Below are 20,727 nucleotides of genomic sequence, written 5' to 3' on the forward strand. Positions count from 1 at the left end.
CTGGCTGTTTATTACAGTACAAAGAAAAAACGCACTGGCTTGAAACAGACGCCAGATTTCAAATGTAGAGGCAAAATAGGAAGTGGCAATTAAAACGTGATTACACAATTCTGGGCACTGAGGAAAAGTTTACAGGACAGTGGGTGTGGGTTTTCTATAACAGACACTTAAATATACATGACGATAATTGCAGATAAAAACCATCAAAGACAAACCCCAAGTCAACTATTAATGTTTACAGACTCCCCCCCACCCCACCCCAACCACAGACCTTACATGAAAACAAATACTGAAAGGCTTTAAACCAGGAACTTCTCACCTCCGCCCTGCAAGGTGCCACTGGAGAAGTGGGAGCCTGGGGGTTTCTCTGTCTGAATGATAAAGGGAGGACACTCTGGGTCCTCAGGGTGGACAGCACAGCCAGTGTTCAGCTCACAGGCCCTCTCTACACCCCTCCCAGATCTGCAGGACCCTTAGCCTCCTGGCAAATTTCCCCTGCAGGACACCTTGTACAGCTTGCTGTAATATGCGCATCACTTAAGAGCCGGGGGAGACTGACAGTTTTGCAAAAGAGTTTAAGAATCACACAAGACAATAGCATTTTTAGTGAAAATGGCAATAAGCGGCCAAGGGGTTTCTATTTGGCATTTGTCAGTTTGTACAATGCCTCTTGGTCACATCCACGTCTCACTGCACCAAAACTGTAAGCAACTCAACCACCTGGCTTCTAAGGTAGCACTGGGGCTTCACAAGGGAGCGCTGGAGCAAAGAACACAGCCTGCATATTTGCAACAATGTATAATCAACACAAACAATGCATAATAAACACAACTCTACTGAAACAAAAGCCGTCACTTTATTTACAAAGTCACAAAATGAAGTATAAATACTTCTGTCATTAACGTTTAGGAAAACCATTTACAAAATTTTCAAATATGTACAGGTAGCTTGAAAAAAATCACCAGCTTTCCATTTTGTCACAGGTAGAGAGAGGGATGAGCACAGACGGATGCCACTCAAATCGTGGGGAGGAAACAACGGTGTGGCTGTGGGGCCGGCCGTGAATTTGCTATGGCTCCATGCCACTGCCTGAAGTGGTGTGGGCGTGGGGGTTTCTGCGGGCACTTAAAGCCCCCAGGGCTCTGGGTGGCAGCGGTGGCGGCGTGCTCTTTCAATACGTCCTCGATGAGCCTCGGGTCGTACACCCAGCCCTCCTCTGGGCTCCCACTGGGGCCTTTCAAGAGCGCTTCAGTGAAATTCACCTCCACTGCAGTTAGGGGCTGAGAGCAGACCCTTTAGTGGGGGCTAGCCAGAAGGGCAAAAAGTCGTAGGGGGCAGCTTAGGGGGCACCCATTCTGCCGAATGGACCTGGAGACTTGCTGGCGGCGATGGCAGGCGGACGGCGGCGGCCACATAGCTTGGTGGCTCCATGCCCTGTATGGGACTCATGGGACCAAAGCTGGCCATGCCCTGCTGAGGCGGGACTTGGCGGCACTGAGCACAGGCACGGGACCCTGCACCGGGCTCTGCTCGAGGCTCTGGTTGCCCAGACCGGCACTCACCTTCTGGCCAGGCCTACCTCCTGGGGCCACCTGATTGGGGGCACAACTGTCTGCTGTGATGAGTGTGGCGCTGCCAAGGGGAGCTCTGGCAGATGCCTTGGTGAAGATCGAGTGCTCTCAAAGTGTGGCTGGATGCTGTCATCTACGTGGTCGGCGGGGACTCCTGAGACCGCTGTGGTCCCCGCTGCAGCTGCCGCTGCCGCCGCCACCACCGCCGCCGCCCTTCTGGCATCATTGAACACTGGGGGCATTTTTGGCACATGGGGCTGTCTGAGCTGGTGGGGCCTTGGGAGCTGGCTGCCCAGGGCTCTGGGACAGAACCCAGGCAGGGGCGCTCCTGAGCGGGAGGCCTTGGAAATCTGCAGGTGCTGGCTGCCCAGGGGGTTCTGGCCTGAGCTCCAGCATATGGGAAACGGAGGGTTACAGTTGAAAATTCCTTGTTGCTTGCCGGGAGTCAGAGAGGCCATGCCCCTGCCCTTGCGGCTCTGGGGCCCAGTGGGTGGGATCATTGCTGGATTCGGGTTATTCTGAAGGAGTCCAGCTGTGGGTGGCATCATGGGCTGACTAGATGGGGGGCTTGCCTTGGTCTGGCTATACTTGGAGGTGACTTGTTCTTGGACGGCTACAGAAAGAGAGAAGTGGGGGTCAGTGCCGTAGTCATCCTCAACGTGGGCTTCTGCCCTTGGCTCCCCAGCTCTGTGCCCCCAGTTCCCTGCAGCACGTGCACCAAGAGAAGATGGTGACCACCTGCTGGAGGCCAAGCAGCCTCCCCCCAGCCCCAGGTTAGAGTCCTCTTGGCCTGGCCCAATGTCACTCCACTGGCCTGTAGGGATTGCTTAACACTCATCTCCCTGGCTGGTCTGGAAGCTCCACAAAGTGGGGACCATGCTGACATTTTTTGTGAACTGCTGTATCCCCGGCCAATAAATGTGGATTACATTCATAGCTGCCATGGTAGGGTAGGGACCCCTGCTCTCTGTGGAGGCTCTGGGAGCCCCTGCCACAGACACTTTGAGGAAGGGCCTCCCCAACCCCTGTTCCGCTATGAACATTTAGAATGGATGGTCACTCCAGCAGTGGCTGGGGTTGTGGGGAGGACAGGATCAGAACCCTGCAGGTGTGCCTTTCTCCTTTTGAGAATAACTGCTTTAAGGGGCCTGACTCAGTTTAATTAATCTCTTGAATTAAGCCCCGATTTTAGACTCATTAAAACCTGGCTTTCAGTTGGGGTCCTACTGAAGCTTTCAATGTGCGATCCATCCACCCTGCGTGCTATTTGACTGAATTGCAGACCTCCCTTCTCTCCCTCAGTGCTTTCAGAAACACTGACAGTAACGGTTTCCTCTGGAGTGAATTCTCACCCCCATCCCCCAGCCCCTGGCCTGCCCCTTTGGGAACAATGACCTTAACTGCTTACCTTGAAACTGACTCATCTGTTGGGCAATATATGCACTCCGCTGTTCAGGGGTCATTGCCGTAAGACCTGATCTCTGCTTCTCTTGCTAAACAGAAGATGAGAAAGACGTGTTAGACAGTGGCTACCAAGAAAATTGGCCTTGGGACTGCTGTGTGGGGGCCCAGGACTTGGCTTTGGTGTAGCAGAAAGCATGAGTGAACACATCAACACACACTTGCATGCATGCCCCACCCTCCCGAGCAAAATTCCACAGGTATAAACAAAAGTAGGATTCTGCACCTGGGTTAAAAAATCAACTGCAACAGCATAGGATGGGGCAGGAGAGACAGAGCTTAATAGCAAGAGCACACAGAGAAAAGGTTCAGGCATTTTGGATGTCCTTCTGCTCAGGATGGGTCAGCAGTGAGATGTGGTCACCAAAAGAGCAAATGTAACATTAGGCTGCATTAATAGAAGCAGAGTATGTAGAAGGAGGGAGGTGACAGTCCTGCACTCCTCTGCCTTGGCCAGACCATGTCTACAGTGCTGACAAGAGTCTGGGCGTGCCAGTCTCAGGGAGACCCAGATGGACTGGCTGCACTGTGAGGACACTAAGTGATAGGGGTAGGGCTTGCACCCGAACTGGGCAGACCACGAATGGCTGAGCAAACCAGGGATGCCATGGATGGGACAGAGCAGACTCTGGGCTATGTGGCGGTGGGTACCCAGCCTCTGCAGGGCTGTCATGGGGAAAGGGCCCAGGCTCGTTCTGGGTGGTCCTGGCATGAACGGCGGGATGGTCACATGGTCAGAGAAATGCATTGTCTGCCACCCAGCGTAGCCACTCACTGCCAACTTCCCTTCATTCTCCTGCCTGGCTGGAGCATGGGCAACTGGAACGAGCTTCCTGTCTCCATCACCGGGGCAGCTGGTGGGCTGGGGGAGGAGCCAAGCTTCGGGGCCGCAGTCCCAGCACTGAGTCTGGGAGTGGCTCAAGGAGACAGCCAGCAGAGAACCAGACGAAGGCCCGCAAGCACGACTTGCCCTGAGACCCTCAGCCATTCGGCGACAGGTTGTGAGTGGGACCCAGGTCTGACTCCCAGTGCAGTGCTTGCCCACTGCCATCTCTCTCCCCTTCTCAGGAAGCCGGCTCAACAGGGTGCTGACAACCAAGGCAGCTCAGTCAGGGAGGAAACTCCCCCCTCCTTAGTCCACTTGTTGAGCTGCATCCCCCCCAGATGCCAGAGGACTTGACCTGTACCATGGGCAGCCCAGCAGGACCTGCTTTTCCGCCCTTAGTGGGGCTGGTGTGGGCCTGGCCGGCGGAGGGCTGGTGCCTGGGAGAGTGCTGGGCTCCCAGGCCTGGCGGCTGTTCCCGGCCTCGGGTTCTGCCAAGGCAGAGGACAGAGCCAAGGCACGGGGCGGGCAGACGACACCAGAAGCCGTTTCACCGTCCCGTCCTTAGCCTGTTTCCTGTCTGGGCCCTTGCTCCCCTCCACTGGGGCCATGCCTCGGGCGGCCCATGGAGCTGCCCTCTTCCTGCTAGAGCATGGGGGGCACGGGGCCACCCCATACGTGGTCACTGTACTGAACCGCCTGCACCCATTCTTTCCCGTCCTCCTTGAGGTCTGCACTGCTAAGTCATTGCAGTTAGGGATCTGACCACTGAGGAGCGTGGGGGTCACGTGACCGCCCGAGGCAGAAAGTGGGGCAGGGAAGCTAGGCTCCACCTGCAGCCCTGGGGGCGGCCCTTTCACTTCTGCTCTTCCCTTGGACCCTTACACCAGCCCTCAGAGATCTGGGCAGAAGATCTACGGCCCCAGCTTACCAATGTGACATCTGAGGCACAGAGAGATTAAATGACATGCCCAAAGTGACACAGCTAGGAAGTGCAATCAATGTCTCCCAACTGCAGACCCAGTGCTCTGGCCTCTCTAGCCTCTTCAGCCCACTGCTTCTGGGGACCAGCTGCTTCTGGGGACTGGCTCCTGTGGCTGGCTGGGTTCACATCACCCCCGAATCGGTCTCCACTGTCTGCCCCATTAGTTTCCTCAAACAACGCAGTTGTACGATGGTGGATGGTGGGGGTCGGGGCAGGGGGCAGGTGGAAGTTACAGAGGACAACCAGAGAAAAAGCAGGGGAAGGCAGTTGAGAGGAAAGACACCCCAGGGGCACAGGAAATAGAAGGCTGGGCTGGGGCAGGGGTCAAAGGGTGGAGGAACTGGGTGGTGGTGGCCAGATGAAAGAGAGTGCTTCTCCAACAGTCCAGAGTTACAGGGACCAGGGGATGTTGGCCAGTGTTCATCCAAGGAAGCACAGATCCGGAGCTTCCCGAGTTTAAGGGAAACTCTGGTCAGCGGGATGGCTACAGAAATCCCCAAGTTCAAACGGCACGCTGACACCAGGCCCGCGGGGCTGGGCCTCTGGCATCCTGGGACCCCACCATCAAGCACGAGTCTCTTCTAGGCTGGGGCGGCCTGGGGCCCCGCAGCCCTCTGCTTGGAGCCTGGGGCGCCTGGTCCTGTTGGCCCCGTGGCCAGCAGAGGAGGCCTCCCCAGGAGGGTGCTTCCTTTGTTTTGCAGATGGAGGCCCCCATCCTTTGTTCTGAGTCCGTGTGCTCCAAAGATAAGCCCCAAGAAAACAGTTGTTGCCTTTTGACACTGACAATTAGAATCGTTGGAAAATGGAGAAAACAGGAAATGACAAATGTTTTCAGTGACCAGAAGGAAGTGATGGCTGAAAGTTGCTGCTTAGTGACGGACACTTGTGAAGGATGGCTCAGGCAACCTGCGGCTTTTCATAAGCACGGTATCGGAGCAGATCATCAAATGACTCATGTTTCTAGGGCTGCAGTTGTCATGGCGCTCGGTGCTATTGTGCCAGGTGACACCGACAGAGCAGTGTCAGGTGAATGCTGCGAGAGCCCGCTGCTTCCCCCATGGTGGTCACCGTGCTGAGCCTGGGGCCATCAGGAAGTCTCCCAGAGAACTAGGGCCCCAGTTCTTCCCTGTCACCCCTCCTCCCGGTCCTGCTTGGCCAAGGTGCCACATTCACAGACAGGTCTCAGGCAGGACGGCAACCCTGGAAGTTCTGGGACTGCCTTTCTAGAAGCTTCATGCTGATGCCCAGGAAGCTGCAAAGCCCTCACCCAACTCTGGGGACTCCTGGAAGGGCTAGTGCCTCATCCGTGTGTGCTTGGCCAGAGAGAGAGAGAGGTAAAAGGCTGGCTTGAACCCCACCACTGCCCCCTTATTCAGCTGAGCCGCACACAGCAGCCCCCACTAGCAGGCCAGGCCAGAAGCTGTGTCGGCTTCATCCTTCAGCCACCACAGGTGACTGTCTCCCGTAAGCGCCCGTGCAGTGGCCTGGATGCTTCCTCTTCACTGCAGGGGCCCAAGGGTCTCCTCACAGACTCAACCACTGAATCAGGCAGCAGGACTCACACACAGAAGCCCACAAAGGGTTTCTGGATGTCAGCCACATTCAGACTGAAGTTACTCCCCCCATGCCCCCAGGAGAGCATTCTGACTCAGAAGGGGATTCCAAAGGAATAGCTCCTGGGGGACGGCAGAGAATGGATCCAAAGCCTTGTTTTGTACAGCAATTGCGGGTGGGAAGGCGTGGGGGCGGGGAGGGAGAAGAAGAGCAGGAAGGGGGGAGGGGGAGATCATTTTCTACCTTTAGGTAACTAGGCCTTCTTTCCAAGCAGACATGCCCCCTGAGTGTCCCCAGGGAGCCAGCCTGCCACACAGCAGAGGGCACTCAGCTACCTTAAAGGTTTAAAGGTTAATGAGCTCTGCTGTGCCTGTTTGCTTTTGTATTACTCCACTAGGAAAAGCACCTTCTTTTGTAGTTTCTGGAAACCAGATTTGGAATCAACTCACCCACCTTTCTGACCTGTCCTTTGAAATGACAGGGAAGACAGCATTCTCACTGGAGAGCATGAAGTCAAGATCGGAATTCTTGGGGCTCTCACACCCATAAGGATAGGGACACCTGAGACCCACGGGCTCTGGCTCTCCAGTAGCCTATGGATGAAAGGAATGCAGACACTTCCATAGGGAGCCCTGTTGAAGGGGGTGCTGATGCTCTTGGGCTCTAATTCTCCACAAGTGTCCTTTGGAAACCACAGGGGGGCTTCCTAGAGTGAATGACAGGTGAGGTTCCTTGTTTCCTGGTCCCTCCTAACTCTCAGTGCCCATGACTCAGTTTCTCCAGAAGGCCTCCAGAATGATGGGATTGAGGAGTGGGCCATCAAACCACTTCTGCTCAATGTCCTTCCTGGCCCAGAGTGCACCCAGCGAGATATGGGCCTCAGTGGCTCTGGAGCCTCGGGAATGAATCTGCTCAAACACCAGAGGGGAAGATCGGGTTTACTTAGCAGCCCGGTAAGTCCCTCCATCAATCAGCGGACTCACATTTCCTGTGGGAGAGCGCTGGGTTTCTCATTCTTACGGAGCTTATAATGGAGGGGGAAACTGACAAGATACAGGTAAGTTAATTGAAGAAGATCACTTCAGATGGTGGCAGATCTTCTAAAGAAAATAAAGAGCGAGCAAAGAGATCAAGAGTGGGTGGGCACGGCAGAAACCCTGAGGGTGTTCCACTCGGGGTCTTTCTGGGCCCCTCTGGGCCCCTGGCATAGGGGCCCGGGGCCTCCCCCACAGAGATGCTGCTGCTCTTGGGTCTGAACCAGTCTGAGGCTTTCACTAGGGGCTTCACAAAATCAATGCCGTCAACAGCAAAGAGCAGAGAGCTGTAAGTCAGCTGTTTTACTCTCTGGTTTCTGTCTTTCTACTTGATCTCCAACTGCGTGAACTCTGTTCTGATCTCTCCTCTGTCTCGGTGGTCTCAGGGCTGCCTGGTCCCGGAAGGGCTTGGTCTAAATGCTGGGAATGGTCCCGCAGCAGAGGAAACAAATATCTTTGCAGCTCGCCTTTCTTCTTCCTCTGTGGGGCCTGCGTCCTCCGTCTCACACTGAGTCTGGCCTTCCTGAGTCACGGGCTGAGCTGGAAAGTCACCCGTCCCTCAAAGCCCCTCAGAGCCCCTGAGGGGCGCCCAACTTCCAAAACTTCTTAGGAAAGGCTTGAGAGCCAAGCATCTGCCTGGCTGCCTGGCCCCCCTCCCCTGCTGGGCGGAAGGCGTTGCCTTGGGAAGAGACATAATAAGGCAGGGGAATAGGAATTTGAGGCAAGCTGGCTGGGATCCCTGTCAATGTGTGACTCGTGAGGAAAGGGAAAGGCAGGGAAGACCAGGGCGGGATGCGACAACACCCCGAGGGGACCACATCCCAGTCCCGTTTTGCTAATTCTGTTGCCCTGGCAGCTTTGAGCTGGACAGGATTTCTCAGGCTCCGGCCGGAGAGTGAACAGCTAGAAGCCCCGTGAGTCTGAGAGCACACCGAGCAAAGGGCGAAAGAGAGAGGGACCAATAGGCCTTGAGCAGCAGGCACTGCTTGTTCTTCCCGGCTGGGCCTGGCGGCCTAAGGAGAACAAGGCTGTACGTACCAGAGCAGAATTTCCATTAAAGGCCAGAATCCCGGAGGCCCTTTCAGCCTGATGACCATCTTCTGATCACTATCACTTAGCAAATGCTCATTTCTCCAGGTTTTTTTTTTTCTGCAGACAGGGCAGACGTCCTGTGCACACTGATATTTCATGCAGAACAACAACTCCTCGGTCCAAATGATATTCTCTGCAGAGGCCCACTCTGGCTGGCGTCCACCACCTTGCTCCCGTGACCACTAATGTGGCTCTTCAGGGCGAGTCAAGCCATTCCTTCTAGACTCCAGGGCATGATCCAAACTCAAAGCCATCGTGGGCAGGCTTGACTTGGGTTCCTTCTGCCTGCTCTCCTCCGGCTGCCAGTCCTCCAGTGGGGTGTTCCGACTTCCCACTTCTAGGGTGCACGAGTCTTAGGTGGGGTCAGAGAACACCTTGCGGGCGCAGAGTCCACAGTGGAGCTGGCAGGAGAGGCAGTTCCTGAGCACCCACTGGGTACACAGTAGGCAGGTACTAGGGGAGATCCGGAGGTGCAGAAGTGCAGCCCCTGTCCCCCTTTGGGCTCACAGTGTGGCCGCAGGGACAGACAGGCAGGGAAGGACCCAGGGTGCTGGAAGGCTTACCGCAGGGAGGGGGCAATTGCACCCGGGGCAACCCCCACTCATGTCCCTGGAGGTGTGGCTCAGGCGCCTGGAGCACTCTGCTTGCTTGGGTGGTCTCTTTGCCAAAGACTGGCTGGGACACAGTAGAGAAAGCACTAGAGATCCCTCCTAGGTGTACAGAGCTTTACGGGCTGTCACCTCCTGTGTTCCTCCCAAGAACCCTGTGAGGCAGGCGGGCAGGCTGAGCAGGGGACTGCGCCCCGGTTGACAGATGAGAAAGCGAGGCTCAGGGGAAGTGACTTACCTACAGCGTCGCAGCTAGGCAGTAGTGGAGCGGGCACCTGCCTCCAGGCCTTCGGATCCCAGCCGCCCCAGGGCGCTGCCTCTGAGGTGCTGTACGAGGAGGTGACTCGGGCCAGCTCATGAGCAAAGGAGCTGCTGGGCAGGAAGGACTCACTCCCCAGGGCCTGGCAGGATGGGGGCTGTCGCCCGAGGCTGACCTGGGGGGGCCTGGCTTCCCCAAGCTTGCAGGCTTTGTCTACATGAGTCTACAACAACCGATTGAACAGTCCATCAGCTGCTTGGCCACAAAACGGTTCTGCCTGATCTTGTCACTGCCATGACTGCCTGCCTAGCTGGGTCTTTTCTGGGTGCTGTGGTTATACACACCAACTGGTCTGGGGCAACAAAACCAAATAGCTTTGCGGTCTTAATTGTCTTGGGTCACAAACTCCTTTGAGAATCCATTAAAAGCTATGGTCTCTCTCCACAGAAAAAGCACTCCCAGACCACCAACATTTTACATATAATTTCAGGGCTTTTCTGGACACTTACTACCCATCCATGGATCTCAGTTAGGGATCCTCTGCCTTGATCATTGTCTTGTTGGAAACGGGAAGGAAGCTAGGTCAGATAGCTGGTTCATCGGCAATCACCTTCACCAATCCCGATCCCTCCCATTCCCTTACCCCGCCCCCCCAACAGAGCACACAGTTCTAAACTGGTTTGCAGGTTTGTGTGTGTAGAAATGCTGAGGAATCTGCAAAACCAAACGGTGAGTGCAAAACCAAACAGTCAAGTGTAAATCCCACCACAGCCGAGTCCTGAACTTGCAGCCCTCACTGCACTTCACCTTACCAGGGCCCCAAGGCTTTGGGACTTGGGTGTGGGGGGCACATTTCCTTGCCGTCATGTTTTAGATGACAGGGATTTTGCCAGAATGGAACCCATGACCCAATTCTTTCAGCCAAAGGCAATTTAAAAACCTCACACTTGATAACCGTGTCAGCGAACATTTCAAGGACCAGAGGGAAGCCTCCCTCCACAGGCTCGTCCTTCTATAGGACACTGCCTCCTCCCTCTCACTTTGGAACACCTGGGCTTCGAGTCCTCATCTGCGTCTCCTACCATCCCAGTAGAAAGGGAAATATTTCTCTCCCAAACTAAGTTAAACGGCTAGAATCAATTCAGTTCATTGCAATAAACACTTACTAACACCTCTTGCACACGAGTCCCTGCAATGGATGACAGGCCAGTAGGTATTCGGAGGTCCCGTTTGAAGTCGCAATAAAAATCACCACCACAGAATTTATCGAGCATTTGCTCGGCACCAGGCACTGACCCAAGTGCTTTCGACATTTGGTCTCACTCAGTCCTTTAAGCAGCTGTGAGGCAGGAGCTCTTACTGTCCGTATTTTATAGGTGAAGACACTGAGGCCTGGAGAGGTTAACTAAGTTGCCCAAAGTCACACAGCTAGTTAGGAGCAGAGCAGGATGCAAACTCAGGTTTGCCTGGTTCCCAAGCCCACACGTGGTTTGCCATGGTGTGTGTGTGTTCAGTCGTTAACTTACCAAGTTGCAAAACAAGTTCTGAAATGTAGAAAAGTTCAGGCAAAGTGTTACGAGGGGGCTCCAGGCAAATTCTTAAGAACAAATATAAATACTTAAAGAGGGGATTGGGAAGACAATCTTAACTACCTGGACCGTTTCAGAGAGTACACCCATCCCCCAGACAGATATAAAACCAAAAAACAACACAAAATAGCCTTCGCAAGTAAACTCAACGCACTTGGGAAAGAAACTTCTTCACCATTCTGACAGTGTAGGGACTGCACGGAGCCCAGTGCCCCTCCTTCTGGGGTGGGTCATTCCTACAGAGCTGAGCTCACAGGCCCGGCCCCCTGCAGCTTGGGTTTGTCCGTGGAGCAAAGTCATCAGGGGACTCAAGCAGAAACGTCGCTTTCTACAATTGACCATTCTTTGTGACTGCATACCCAGCTCCTTGATCATTTTAACCGCTATTTTATAGCCACATTGGAGTTTTTACAATCCCCAAATGCAGATCTTTCTCGAGTTCTGATTGCCCGCCCACTCCAACAACCTCAAGCAATGAATAGGGCTTATTTGGAGGGAACTGAAGCACTTAAAGCTTCTGCTCGAGAATCCCTGGCAGCTTCACGTGACTTGGGGGGTATCGGCGACGGGTCAAGAAACAGGACTGGCCATCAGCGCTAGCAGGTGCTCGCCGTGCCTCCGTAGTTGATCAGTAGAACAATCTGCAGGTGGCACACAGGCGTCCCCAGCAGTGGACGACGCCCCAGCGCGGGGGCGGCTCTAGCTGAGCGGCGATTGGGCGCAGGCCAGGAGCCGCTCCTTCAAGGGGAGCAGAATGGGAGCAGCGCTTGGCTGACCAATGCAATCCCCAGATGAAAAACGAAATAACTAAAATAGATGATATTCGATCTTGACTCGGACTGACTAGGCGCTTTATCACCGGTGCTCATGCATCTTCTCTGTTTTATTTAATTTGGGGGGAAAACCCTGCTTATCACATATCCTATAAATGTGAGGCTCAACTTTCGAAAAAAAAAAAAAAGGCTGTTAGGGACATTTCAACTCCTCGAGGTTTCCAAACGTGAGGTAACTCCATCTCTTTCTTTGGAACCGCTGAAAATCTCACAAAAGCAAGTCAATTAACAACTATTGGTGGGCATGGTCACTAGCTCTTAGACCAGCTGGTTCCACATGCACCCAAATTTCGCAGAAGGAGACCATGGGATGGATAGTGTCTGATAGTAGTAGCGCCTCATTTCATAGAACTCACATCCACTCAGTTCCCTGGATCGTAGGCTTTCCATGATCGCCAGAGAGCTCGCCGGACTGAGGTTGGCCAAGGGTGCCTCCCCCCACCCCGGAAAATCCTCCACTGGCTTGCAGCTGCCCGGGGATCAAGCACATCCCGCTAAATTTTGCTTTTCAGGCCACCCATAAGCTTGGCCTCCCATCCTCTCGGTAGCCCTAAGAGCCGGGTTTCATGCTCCATGCTGTCATGAACTCTGCCCTCCAGTCATGCCAGTCTCTTCTGAGCCCATCAAAGGCTGCCATGTGTGTTCAGCCCTCTGAGCTGGTGCCCCTTGATTCGCCCAGACTGGAATGTCCTTTCTCCCAGTTTTCCCTCTGGGACTCCTGCATGCCCTTTGAGATCCAGCTCCTCTACCCTGGGAATTCTGCCTTCCCTTCGGTCCAGCTCCCGCCGCCTACCACCTGTGGCTGACTGAACACCCGTGCTGGGTCAGGGCTTAATCATCTCTGAGTCCCTCTGGTGCCCAGACAGTGCCTGGCACAGGCAAAGGGCTCAGCAGATACTCAGAAAACTCAACCAACCTTACTCTGTTAGGAGCTTGGGTGGAATACCCCAGGCACTTGGGAGATGGTAATCCGGTGAGGACTGTGCTGTCCTCTCTCTGGGATGAATGTTAACGGTAAACGGATCCCCGCCCCTCATTTAAGCACATCTATTCATCCCTTTTCAACACTGTTGTGTTAATAAAACCCATCGATAGAACAGAGTGGGATCATAACCACACCGTACAAATAACATCAACTAACAAGGAAGCAGAGGTAGCTTTACCCAGGACACACGGTGGCAAGGTGGGGTACAGACCCGGATCTGATTTGCAGAGTGCCTAAGACCCAAGCAACTCCTGCAGAGGAGCAGTGCAAGGCGTCCTCCTTCGTTTCCACTGGGGTAACTCCTCCTCCTTGACTATTCTGTGACATCGCTGCAGCTCAGATGGGCTCTGGGGCATGAAACGAAGGTTATGACTAACCCCCGCAGACATTCAGCTGCTCTGCAAGAAGTGGATGGCTGTTCTAACTCTAGAAATTATCCACAAGATTAGATGTTGCTCCAGTCTTCCCCACCATGGAGATTCGGAAGCAGGTGTGTGTGTATTCACAAGGTTGCGGTTGTGCACTATAATTCCACAGGCTTTTGGGAGCTTGAGATTCCTGGGCTGAATCATCCAAGAGCTCAGGATCTTGAGCTCCTTTCTTTTCTCTGGCCTTTACTAACCATGTAACAGAGTTGAGCAGAAAAAGCCCAAAACAAGGAGCTGGAGACTTGGCACATAGGCCAGAGACTCTCAGAGCCCAGGGTCCTTCAGGACTGAGCCAACTTCCGAAGCCAGCTCTAGTCGCTCAGGTCACCGGTGAGATGAATGTATGAGGGGACTAAATGGTATCCAGACAGCCCAAAGAGGTCAAGACAGAGCTGTGGAAGAAGCTGGATCTTTGGGCAAATTGGTGAATGTCCCTACATGTCAAACAGAAGTGACAGGAGACAATTTTGAAAATCTGAAGTAATGCATTGGGAAAACAGGAAAAATGTAATGTGAGTTAAACTTCTTGGCTTTTTGCTTGCCATTTCCCTACTTGGCCAGGTGCAAAAGGGATTTCAATATATCAAAACCATGTGTCTATTAATAATAACACAAGAAAGCTATACAACTCAAGACTCAGATTTTGTAAGGAGTTAAACCCCAGAAACTCCACAAGCAGCATTGTCCAACAAAGCTTTCTTTTCTTTTTTTTTTTTTTAAAGATTTTATTTATTTATTCGACAGAGATAGAGACAGCCAGCGAGAGAGGGAACACAAGCAGGGGGAGTGGGAGAGGAAGAAGCAGGCTCCTAGCGGAGGAGCCTGATGTGGGGCTCAATCCCATAACGCCGGGATCACGCCCTGAGCCGAAGGCAGACGCCCAACCGCTGTGCCACCCAGGCGCCCCCCAACAGAGCTTTCTGAGAGGGTGTTGAATCTTCCTCCCAGAAAGAAAAGAATGCTCTCTATACCTATGCTGTCCAACATAGTAGCCATTGGCCACACGTGGCAACTAAGCACTTGAAATGTGGCTAGTGCAAACGGAAAACTGAATTCTTAATTTTATTTACTTTTAATCGATTTAAATTGATTTATAGAGCCACATGGGGTTGCTGGCTAAGTAGTGGAGAGCACAGCTCTTTGGCACAGGGGCTAAGAGTGCGTGCAGGCTCTGGAGAGGGAAGGCCTGGGTTGGAATCATGGACTTGCCGCTTCTCAGCTACGTCATTGTGACGAATTTACTAACTCTTCTGTGCCTCAACTGCCTCATCTGTAAAAGAGAAGTCCTAGTTGTACGTTATCTGTAGTGTGGTAGGGGTTATGAAGACTACTTGGGTGAACACATACGCAAGTGCCTGCCTGGTACCCGCACTCTCTGATGCTTAGCTTGTGGTACAGTCTTCGTTACCAACAACGCCTCTGCCACGGATCAAACAACTTGCCCGAGGTCATTCATTAGTAAATGCCAGAGCCTAGACTGGAACCCACATATTGTCTGACTGCAAAGCCCACGCCCTGAGCTTTGCTTGATCAAATTGCCCAACTGAAACCTTTGCTATGATAATAAGCAGACCAGCAGAGAGAAGATTCTGGAAGGCGGCTAGGGTTCCACAGCTGTGGAATGGCTGCAGGGTTGACTACTGTGTGACCCACGTGTTCTTTTTACAACAGCTGTATCCTAAAATTAGGAGAACTCCAAGTTGGGGTATTTCTGTTATGACCATGTGGTACAGGGGGTGGCAGGGAGCTAGGGCTCACTCAAGAGATTCTGCCAAGAACTCTAGGGTAGCACCAATCCTCCCCGCTGGGTGGAGCTTTCCCATAAATTTGCAGTTTGTGAAAGCGTCCTTGGAGCTGGGTATTCCCTATGCAAGAGCTGGGAGAGTCTGAGCTTTTCTGGATTTTTTCCCTTTATAAATGTATATAATTTAACTTCAATTTTTCGAAATTTAAATGTCTGGGGCTGACTGAAATTGATGGGGTCCCAAATCAAATTCACTGAGCCGAATCAAGTTCTCAGACTTGGAATTTAATCACAGGATTAAGTTCAACTGGTAAACTGCTACTTTGCTGAAAGAACACAAAAAAGCAAAATCAATAATGTATACATCAATTAAGGAAAGAAGGAAGAAATATCTTTTCTGCAGCATGAATTCCAATGCGTGGGCTGGTGGCCTGTGAACCACCCAGGCTAGAGATGGGTGTGCTCCTCAGCGTCCCCCACAGCGCCAGGCTCAGGGCACGTCTGCAAGACTCTGCTGATATTTTGGCTGGCCATATTCTGTGGGGCCCTTTTGTAGTGGGGCCAGTGCTGCACCTGCTGCTAGCCATGCTGGGTGATTAGATAGGAAAGCTGTGGTTGGTCAGGCTAGGTGCGCCGCTGGAAATCATCCCAGGAGCAAGGTGAGGTCAGGAGCACTGCTGTGGAGGACGTCAAGGGCTGGGTGAAGGGGGAGGGCATCAAGGCTTTCTGGAATCCAGAACCTCGGCAGCCAAGAGAGGCCTGTGGCAGAGTTGCTCTGACAGCTTCTGGAAGGTTCCTATGGTCTCATGATGAGGACGGTGATGGTAACACCTACCAGGTACTGAGTGTGTGCAACGTGCCAGGCACTGAATTAAATGCCGCACAGTTTCATTTAATCCCCTTTAATTCCCAAGGCAACTCTGAAAGATGGGTACCATCACTATTCCTCATTTTATAGGGAGGAAAATAAGATTCCGAGAAACAAAGTAACTTGCTCCAAGTCCACAGTAAGTAAGGGGCAGAGCTAGAAGCCAAACCTGGCTCTGACCTACTCCCAAATCCAGGCTCTTAATTACAAATACTAAAAATGCAATGTCCAAAGCCTCACCCGTATGCTTATGCGTACCCACATTCTTTCCCCACCAGTGTCTCTCTGCTAGGTACAGCGAGCACTGCTGACAGGCCCCAGGGTGCCAAAGGAGCCATGCAACTAACCATCACATTCGGGCAACCGAGGAAGGGAGCGGCAGGATTTCCTTTGGAGACTTCCGGATTTAGACAGCTGATTTAATGCAAGCATCTAACTTTGCTCCCTCCCAGAGCCCCACTAAAAGTGTGGTAAGGGTTTTGTTTTGTTTTTAAAGACACAATCCCACAAGGATAAGGAGCACAGGAGAGAAGACAACAACACCATAGTTTCCCAAGTTAAAGAATAGCTAGAACCAAGGTTAACTGACTACACAGCCCGAGGAAGCTGAGTCACAAGACGTCAGAGGGAAAGGTGGAAAAGTAGCTTGGGCTGGACGGCTGCATCTTCATCAAGCTCAGGAACAGGAGCCCCAAGTTATCTCTGGAAGGGAGGTGAAGTGGATGGAGGGGGCCAACGCAATGGGGTAGAGCCTGGATCCCCTCCCCCACTCCACATCCGTATCTGCCTCCCCTCAACCCTGGCAGAGATCTGGCTTGATCCCTTGCTGCCGAATTCCTGCTCTGCCTTCTAGATCCTGCTGCCAGGATCAGCTGATGACACTCACTTCACCCCGCAAATGTGTCCTGTGTTGGCCTACGCCTGGAGGCCAGAGGACCCGGAGGCAGGCTGTGGCAAGCTCGAAAGCCCTGTTTCTTCTGGGTGTTCAGTACCACGCCCATGACTCCATCAGGCGTCCCCATGGTGGCGGGCTCTATACGTGCCCCCGTCCACCGTGCCTTGGGCCACCGACTTCCGTAAAAGGGGAGCTGGCGGGGGACAGTGACCAGGACTACCCAGCTTAGTCCGAGCCCTGGCAAGAACCCCAGTACTTCTGGGGCTCAGGAGTCCTTCCCCAGATATTGTCCACATGCATGTGCAGGTGGGCACTCTACCTACAAACGAACCCGTGCTTCCCTACTTCGCCACTTTCTCATGACTGCCTGGCTGGTCTCCTTCCTTCCCAACCTCTAGGGCAGCAGGGCAGCATTTTCTACTTTCCTTTTACTGAAAGCCTCATCTTCTGTCTTCTTCTGACCCATTCTGTCTCCCTGGGGCTGACTCCTTGCCCTCCCACCTTAGAACTTTTGTAACTTGAAGGGAAATGAGAGGTCACCTACGTGAGTCACCATTCTCTGTAGATGGAGAGGTCCATGGTTTGCTCAAGTCTGCCAAGCAATGGATAAGCCTTGCTCTGGGAAAACCACCTTGGTGATCATAGTATCTCTCCTGCCAGGTAAATATAGTGGTTGCCAAGGGCTGTGGGCAGTGTGTCACGAAGAGTCATTGTTCAATGGGGACAGAGTTTCAGTCTTGCAAAATTAAAGGAGTTCTGGAGGTGGATGGTGGAGATGGTTGCACAACAGTGTGAATGTACTTAATACCACTGAGCTGTACACTAAAAAATTACCATTTTATGTCATGTGCATTTTAGCACAATAAAAAAATCAGAGAAAAGAAGGTGGTCAAGCAAGTTAAAGACAGAGAGTTGGAGAGTCCAAGAGACACACAGAGAGCACCTAGCTCCACTGTTTTGTAGGGACTCAGTCTCTGGGAGTGGCGCTCTGCAATGCCACCTTCTGAGAAATACTGGTTGCTACCAACTTCCTACTTGGTAGGGGGGACTCTGTGGCTCATGGTAGGGAAGGGCTTTGCCCCAAGTCAAGGGAGACTAGAACTCAGCACTCCTGATTCCCAGTCCAGGGTGCCTTCTTGCAAGCCCTTTGTCCCAAAGGAAGCCACTTTCCCTGGTCTGAATGCCAGGATAGGAGGAGAGAAGGGTGGCAAGTGGTGTGTGCAGCGTTGGTGCGTGGCGGGGTGGAAAAATATCTATATGCAAGGCAGATGGCACGAGGAAGAGAAAAGAGTAGACTGTACAAAGTCGACCTCTTTCAGCCCCTCTGTGATTCTCAGTGAGAGCAAGAAAAAAGGGTACCCCATGTTTCTGAGTAAAACAGGCAGAGCAGTGCTGGGAAAGCCTGGAAATGGTGGTGTGTGCAGCGTTGGTGCGTGGCGGGGTGGAAAAATATCTATATGCAAGGCAGATGGCACGAGGAAGAGAAAAGAGTAGACTGTACAAAGTCGACCTCTTTCAGCCCCTCTGTGATTCTCAGTGAGAGCAAGAAAAAAGGGTACCCCATGTTTCTGAGTAAAACAGGCAGAGCAGTGCTGGGAAAGCCTGGAAATGGCCTGAAGACCCAGTGCCTGGCTGGGGGGGGGGGATGCAGGCACTCTCCAAATGCATTTTTGAAGAGAAGAAGCTTGTGGAGGTCGTGGTGAACACTTCCAGAGGAAGCTTGGCCAACTGGGCCTTCAGTACAGCTCCATCTGAGATGCCTGGGTGTGAGGCCAAAAAGAAGACATTCCACGGCATCCTGGCCCTGCTTTGTCTCTCTCCCTGACTTTCCAAAATGTCTCCCTTCTTTTTCTTGTCCTACCAGGAAGAGCTAAGACTCAGTGGTAAGAGCTCTTACTGGGCTAAGCTCTGCCCAAAGCCAGGCCAGCCTGGCTTCCCCTGTGCTTCTTTACACGTCTCCAGCCCTTGCACATATGATCTAGCCATTAGCATACAGAAATGGCCACTTGGCCCAGATTACACCAAGGTAAGCCTGGCCTCTGAGAGTTGTCACACACGGGCACAGGGGAGGGGCTCTTCTCCCAGAGAATTTGGAGGACACTCCCACCTGCTCACAGCCAAAGCCCATCTACTTGGCTTGGCAGTAGATGATCTGAAAGCTAATGGAACTGGGTTAATCCAGTGGCACCAATCAATGAGGGGAGCAGTGAAGGGCAAGGGTAAGAGCCAGTGGGGAAGACAGGAGACCTGGGGCCTAGGCTTAGGTCCTCCTCGTGCTCGGCAGCCGGGTGGACTCAGGTAAGTTCCACTGCCTCTCTAAGCTTGGTTTTTCATGCAGAAAGTAGGGGTAACAACAGTGCCCACTGCCAGGGGCTGTTGTGAGAATGGAATGGAAGGACAAGGGGAAATTCCTCCATATGGGCTCAGGGCAGTGCAGGCACGGGGAAGGGCTAGTTCCACCTTCCGTCCCCACCCCCACTGCTATGGAGAGCTCTGGCTTGGAAGCTGGGCGACCCAAGTGTAGCCTGGGCTTTGCCATTAAATTTCGGAGCCTGAGAAAGTCCCTTTCCTTTGGTGTCTATTGAGATGGTGTTTTTGTTGTTGTTCTTTGTTCTGTTAATATAGCTCATTACTTTGAATGATTTTCATAGGTTGAACCAGCCTTGCACTCCCGGGATAGAGCCCACTTGGTCATGGTGTATAATCCTTTTTTTACGTGTTACTGGATTTGATTTTCTAGGATTTGATTTGTTGAGAATTTTTGCATCTTTGTTCCTAAAGGGTATTGGTCTACACTTTCCTGTTAGGGCCTCCCTGTGTTCTCATCTGTAAAATGATGTCATTGAACTAAACAACCTCCAAGGTTTCTTTCAATAGTCATGTTCTCTGATGTTGGGATACAAAGTCAATTAAAAGGCAGTGATTCTTAGGCACTAGACAGACAAAGCTTCGACTCTTCCCTGGGTAATCAAGAGGTGGAAGATTGGTTTTGCTGATTTCTCAAATAACTTTAGTTTCTCCAGTCGGCCTCACGTGCAAGGCCTAGGAATCTTTAGATGCTTAGGATGGAAACTAAAGCCAGCCAGCTGATTCATTTTAAACTTCTTCCAAATGCATATGGTTGTGTTTTCCTAGATCTGGGGTCAAAGGGTGAGTTAAACAAACAAGGGGAAAGGCGGGGAAGCCAAGAATCCAAACACTGAATGGAGAGGCAGTGAAGAAGCACAGTCTACCTACAAACTAACCAAACCAGCCTTGGCCTTGTTCTCCAAAGTAGCCAGTCTGGCACTACCCCCGCACCCGTTCCTGTCACTGTCTGTCTGCCAGGAACTCAGGGAAGGGCCTGCCCAGTCATAGCTACTGAAGGAAGGATGTGGTGGCTATGCTAACAGCTGCTCGGATCTCCTGCCATGGGGGGCATCATTGACTGGTAGCCTCCAGGAGCCGTCCCTTTGGCTCTGTCACCATATGTGGTCCTGTCCCCACTCCTAACCACTGACACAACATGGTGGGTGTACAAATGCAGGCCCACTCCTGTGAGGTATGGGACTCTTCCAACAGGAACTCTGGCTCAAGGACTCTCCATTGACCTTGCTGAAACTTTCCCGGAGCTGCACTGTGGTCCAAAATTGTTCCTACTCAATCCTCCCCTGTCCCTCAGACCACCTGCATTGTGGGTTGAGGCTCCCCCCACCTTCTCTGGCTCCCTTTCTCTGTAGCTTTCATGGGCTTCCCCCACCCCAATGCATGTCTTACACTTCTAACCCCATATTGGTGTCTGCCTTGCAGCAGACCTGAACAGACACAAAGAAGCACTTGGCCACTTAACTCTTCTTTCTGCCCAAAATATAGAGGAAACCCTTTTTCCCTCCCCCCCCACCACTCCCCACACTGCCCGTGAAGCACCATGGTGAGCAGTGATCAACACAAGAAGTGCTCTCCTGTCTCTTCCCTGAAGCACTTGGCTCACAGCTCGGAGACTTAATTTCTGCCTGAGT

General features: G+C 52.6%; 1 protein-coding gene across 1 annotated transcript in view; it reads right to left on the minus strand.

Moving 5' to 3' along the window:
- MAMLD1 (mastermind like domain containing 1) overlaps positions 1-20,727 on the minus strand; it is a 119,906-nt gene that overhangs the window by 2,285 nt on the left and 96,894 nt on the right. Inside the window, 1 exon segment of the mRNA XM_040628127.1 lies at positions 2,980-3,064. Within this exon segment, the coding sequence (XP_040484061.1) occupies positions 2,980-3,064 (85 nt within the window).

Source organism: Ursus maritimus (genome assembly GCF_017311325.1).
Source record: "Ursus maritimus isolate PB19 chromosome X unlocalized genomic scaffold, ASM1731132v1 scaffold_X1, whole genome shotgun sequence".
NCBI lineage: Eukaryota > Metazoa > Chordata > Mammalia > Carnivora > Ursidae > Ursus > Ursus maritimus.